The sequence below is a fragment of the Orycteropus afer genome, unplaced genomic scaffold (assembly GCF_000298275.1).
Source record: "Orycteropus afer afer isolate SDZICR_OR568_19922 unplaced genomic scaffold, OryAfe1.0 scaffold00051, whole genome shotgun sequence".
NCBI lineage: Eukaryota > Metazoa > Chordata > Mammalia > Tubulidentata > Orycteropodidae > Orycteropus > Orycteropus afer.
Window position 1 is genome coordinate 484,862 of NW_006921638.1, and position 5,293 is coordinate 490,154.

General features: G+C 35.9%; 1 protein-coding gene across 1 annotated transcript in view; it reads right to left on the reverse strand.

The window, feature by feature from the left end:
• Window positions 1-4,849, reverse strand: part of HECTD1 (HECT domain E3 ubiquitin protein ligase 1) — a 142,749-nt gene extending 137,900 nt beyond the window's left edge. The window contains exon 1 of the mRNA XM_007938582.2: window positions 4,710-4,849. Coding sequence (XP_007936773.1) covers window positions 4,710-4,849 — 140 coding nt within the window. The remainder of the gene's footprint in view (window positions 1-4,709) is intronic.
• Between the last annotated feature and the right edge of the window lie 444 nt (window positions 4,850-5,293).

Here is a 5,293-nt window from a genome sequence, read left to right on the forward strand (position 1 = left end):
AACCTTCCTTCCGAGGAGTGGCTGGTGGGTTTGAACCGCCAGCCTTCTGGTGAGCAGGCAAGTGTCTTAACCACTATGCTACCAGAGCTCCCACACCTATTTATACAACTACTTATTCAACATCTCCACTGCAATATCTCATGGTACCTTATATACAACATGGCTAAAACCAAACTCAAGATCTCAGTCCCTCAAAACAGGGTCCTCCTCCAGGGTACTCTCAGTGAATGGCACCATCATCCACTGTAACCTGAGAGTCATACAATACACTTTCTTTCTCAATTCCTCATATCTAATTATTCAACAAATTCTGACTTTCTTATCTCCTAAATCTATCTCAAATTTATCTACTTCTTTCTACTTTTATTACAAAAACCTTCTTTAACAAGTTTACAAGTATTTTTTCTTTCAGTACCACCATCCCCAAATCTATTCTCCATAGAACAGGTAGTATTTTTAAAGATAAATTTAATCATATCAGTCACTTATTTAAAACACTTCAATGCATTCTTATTACCTGTAAGATAAAACCAAAAGCCTTAGTTAGCATACCTGTAAAACTCACCTGATCTTGCCCTATTTCTTTTAGCACAGTTCTCCAGCAACATTTTTTTTACGCCAGTCATACTGGCTTTCTCCAAGTTCCTCAAGCATGCCATTCTTATCCCACCTCTAGTCAAATTATCTTCTCTTTGAATACCCACCCTTCTACCCTAGCTCCTCACACTTCATCTCCTTAACTTTCTCACTCATCCCTTCCACATCATGTCATGACCACCAGGTCAGACCACTCTTACCTCTCCAGGTGATGTCCCTGATACAGGATGTCACGGCACTTATCACAGTTCATAACCACAATGCTATTTCTATGATTACTTAGTATCTATACTATTAATTTTCATCATCACTGAATCTCTAACCCTTGACATCAAGTAGGAAGACAATTTAAAAGGTTAGAAGCCCAGTCATTGTTGAGCTTTTTAATCTTTCAGCGTAACTATACAATACGAAGTTTTTACCACTGGATTCAACAGCTTTAGAAACTAGACTCAAGATAGTCTTCCCTGGGCTATCTCTGGAAGAAAACATTAAAAATAATAATGGTAGCTGCCTCTGGGGTGCTGAGCGACCAGATGAGAGGAGAGGGAAATATATCTATTTTTTACTGTATGTCCTTTTATGCTCGCAAAATTCTAGGATTCAAGACATAACTTTTTAAAATATATTTACCTAAAAATTTTGTAACAGGATCTATATATGTCCAGGATTATCTATTTAGAATGTTAATACACTGCCTTTTTTGATGTGAATATAAGCATGCTCATTAGCTAGTAACTAATATTAAATTTTAGAGCTCAATGATATATCACATTGAAAGCAATAACTAATCTTGAACCTACTTTATTCTTTCTAAAACGTTATCTTGGTAAGGTCAGGCATTAATAAAGAGCAATTAAAGCTTCACAGAAAATATATATTCCTTAACATTGCAAAATACACAGTCTCAAAACCAGTATTAAAAATGGTAAGCCATGTGCAACACAAAGTTAAAAGAAAAGAAACACTTAACTTTTATGTGAAAAGAACTATTCTAGGCATTTTACATGTATTACCCATACAACCTGCCCAATAACCCTGTAAAGATGGGAAATAAGTTTGAAAGACTGTCACATAACCATTCAGCAGTAAAAGTAGGTATTTGAGCCTAAGTATATCAGCTCTGGTAGCATAGTGGCTAAGGCACTTGACTGCTAACCAGAAGGCTGGCGGTTCAAACCCACCAGCCACTCCTCAGAAGGAAGGTTGGGCAATCTACTTCCGTAGTGATACTGCCTCGGAAACCCAAGGAGGGGTCGCTATGGGTCGGGTCCGACTCAACGGCACATAACAACAACAACAACAACAATATCTCATTTCAAAAGCCACTATTTCTACCATACCATTTGCCTTTCCAAATTAAACAGACATGCAACTATTAATACAAGCTAATCAGGGAAAAATATACCTAAAAGTATGGACATCTTTTGCTTTATTCAACATAACCAAGGGCTAATTGCTACTACCTTATGAAAATAAGGAGCTCTGGTAGCACAGTGCCTAAGACACTCGACTACCAACCAGAAGGCTGGTAGTTCAAACCCACCAGCCACTCTGTGGAAGAAGACTAGGAAATCTATTTCCATAAAGATTTACCACCTCAAAAGCCCAAAGGGGATCACTATGAGTCAGAATCAATTCAGTGGCAGTGAGATTGTTTTTTTGTTGTTGTTGTTGTTTTTTATGAAAATAAATTGCTAACATGAACATCGTCTTGCATTCCACCAGCCTTATCTGTTGACTCAAGGATCTAAAAAGACTCTCCAAAAATCAATCACTGTTTCATGAAATAAAGTTCTAAAATAAAATTCAAAATAAGATACAGTAATGATGTTATCAATGGGTAGCCCGCTTTACTCAAAACACTATTCATATACCTTCTCTCCTTTAATCCTCCCAAGGAAACCATTGAAAAAAATGTTACTGCCATTTTACAGAGAAAGAAAGTAAGGCTCTCTGACATTAAATAACATGTAGCAGGACCAAGAATTTAAACTCAAGTCTCTGACATCAATCCAATTTGAAATATTCTTCTACTCTCAGCTAGCAGCATCTGATTTAACTTTATCTCATCTCTCTTAGGAGCTCTGGTAGCATAGTGGCTAAGACACTTGCCTGCTAACCAGACGCCTAGAGGTTCAAACCCACCAGACACTCCTCAGAAGGAAGGTTGGGCAATCCTACTTCCGCAGTGATACTGCCTCGGAAACCCAAGGAGGGGTCGCTATGAGTCAGGGCCGACTCGACGGCACACAGCAACAGCAACTCATCTCTCTTAATATTATATTAGATATGAATAAAACCTAAGCGGGAAGATGGAAAAAATAACACAGGTGTTATGTTAGGATGTTGTTGTTAGGTGCTGTTGAGTCAGATCTGACTCTCAGCAACTCTTTGTAAAAGAGTGAAATACTGCCCAGTCCCACATCATCCTCACAGTCACTGCTGTTTGAGTCTATTTTTGCAGCCACTGTGTCAATCCCTCTCACTGAGGGTCTTTATCTGGATAGTAAGATTTAATATAGGGATGAATTTTACATTTTAAAGATTTTCTTTAAAATGGTTTTAACGTGGCAACTCTTTTAAATGTCCTTAAAATACCTCTACTATATGCTAATTCTAAACAAAAATTATGAAATGACAGTTGACCTGATTTTTTAAAATATCAAAAGGAATTCTCAGGTTAATGGAGACTTTCTAATAAAATTCATGAATACTCAAAAATATACTTCACTTTTCTATAAACACTCCTAAAGTAAGTGTCAATAGAGAACCTAAATTATTAAGTACTCAGTTTGTCAATAACAAAAACAAAAACAAAATAATAAAATAAATAAATAAATGGGCCAATAACTGATTGTGTTTATAAGAACTACTATTATAACAAACAAATCAACTGTCAAAACCAGTTGCTGACAAGTCAATTCTGACTTATGGTAACCCATGTGTCAAAGCAGAACTGTGCTCCACAGGGTTTATATGGCTGATTTTTCTACAGCACATCTTCCAAGGTGTCTATGGGAGACAGCTTTCTTCCAAGGTGTCTATGGGAGGACTCAAACTTCCAACCTTTCTGTTAACAGCCTAGCATGTTATCTGTTTGTACTACCCAGGCACCCCTTTATTGTAATAATACTGTTTTAACGGGATTGACAACCAAGGGATTATTAAACAAGCAAAAACGAAGACAATTTAAAAATACTGTTTTAAATTTATTGAGCAATATACTCTTTATTCCCACCTCAAAGAAATTAAATAATTATACCAAATACTAGGCCAACATCTCAAACGTTTTCTAATTACCTCAAAACAGCATTAAAACAAATACAGAAACATCCTAGTTTTCAATTACTTATTGAAATTGAAAACTATAAAAATATTGAAAACTAAATGTGTTCAGAACTCAAAAGAATGGTTAATCTAAATGGGCAAATGCCATTTACGTAAGAGGAAAAACATGGCTTCGATGGCTTATCTAGTACTGAATGCTCTTTTATATTTTTGCACAAATCCAAAATTATAACCTCTGAGGAAAACTGCTTTCACTCTGCAAACTTCACAATTAGTCTTTACTATTCCAAAAAAATATGCTAAGTTAGCAACACCCAATTTATACCTTCCAAAGTAAAAATTATACCTTCCAAACTAAAAATTAAACCAACAGCTTACTTTAACAAAAGTACAATGTCATATGACTTAATACCAATGAAAGAATAAGCAGTTCAAAACATACGCTCATCATCTATGCTATTCTATTAAACCAATTTCATGGTACAGAAATAGATACCTTTAAAGAAGATAAATATTTATATTTTCCCCAGTTCATGACATATTTTGAAAATGAACCAACAAAGCTATGGGTTAAAATTAGTATTTCCTACTAATTCCCAATTCATTCAACAAAGATGTATCCGTGTCATCACAATTACTGGAGTGACTTCACCTATGAATCGTATTTCTCAGTAAAGTGTAAAACTATGTAGGATCTTTGTTAAAGACAACAGTTCTAAAATTCACTAGAGAAATTTCTAAACAAACTGAAGTCAGCAAATGGTTGAAAACAGGTGTCACTACAGCAACCCCAGAGGAAGATGATGAAGGGATGTACTTACGTTTCAAAACAACGATCCACGTTGTCAGACATCAAAAGCAGCATGCATAGCTGTTCAAGGGCTATTAGTTGCATGTCTCTTTCATCTCCCTGTCCCATCTGTAGCCATTCCAGCAATGTATCTGGATCCACATCTGCCATGATTTTTTAAAAGCCTCTTTGCTTAAATTAAAACAGAGAAAGAAAAAAGTTCCTTTAAATGTCCGAGACTAATCAGCTTGGATCTAAATAATTTTCTTTTACATTGGGTAGAACCAAATTTTCATTTTGTCCTCCAAGCAATTACAAAAGATTCCTAAGTATGTTTGGACAGACTCAACTTTGCTTACTCCTCAGATTTAACATTAGGATAGCATACTAAATAAAAACTACTTGTGCACAAGCATATAAGCTGATTAGGTTGCTGCTTAACCAAAAAACAGAGCTGCCTTTGTCAAAGACAGTCAAACAGGTTTCCGATCCCACTTCTGCTATCACTAATGCCTGTACCAAAAACGCAAAGAACACCTACTAAAAGCTCTTTTTTTTCCAGCAAACTTCTTCCTCCCTCCCCCACTCAAAACTGATCTTCAGGTAATACAGATA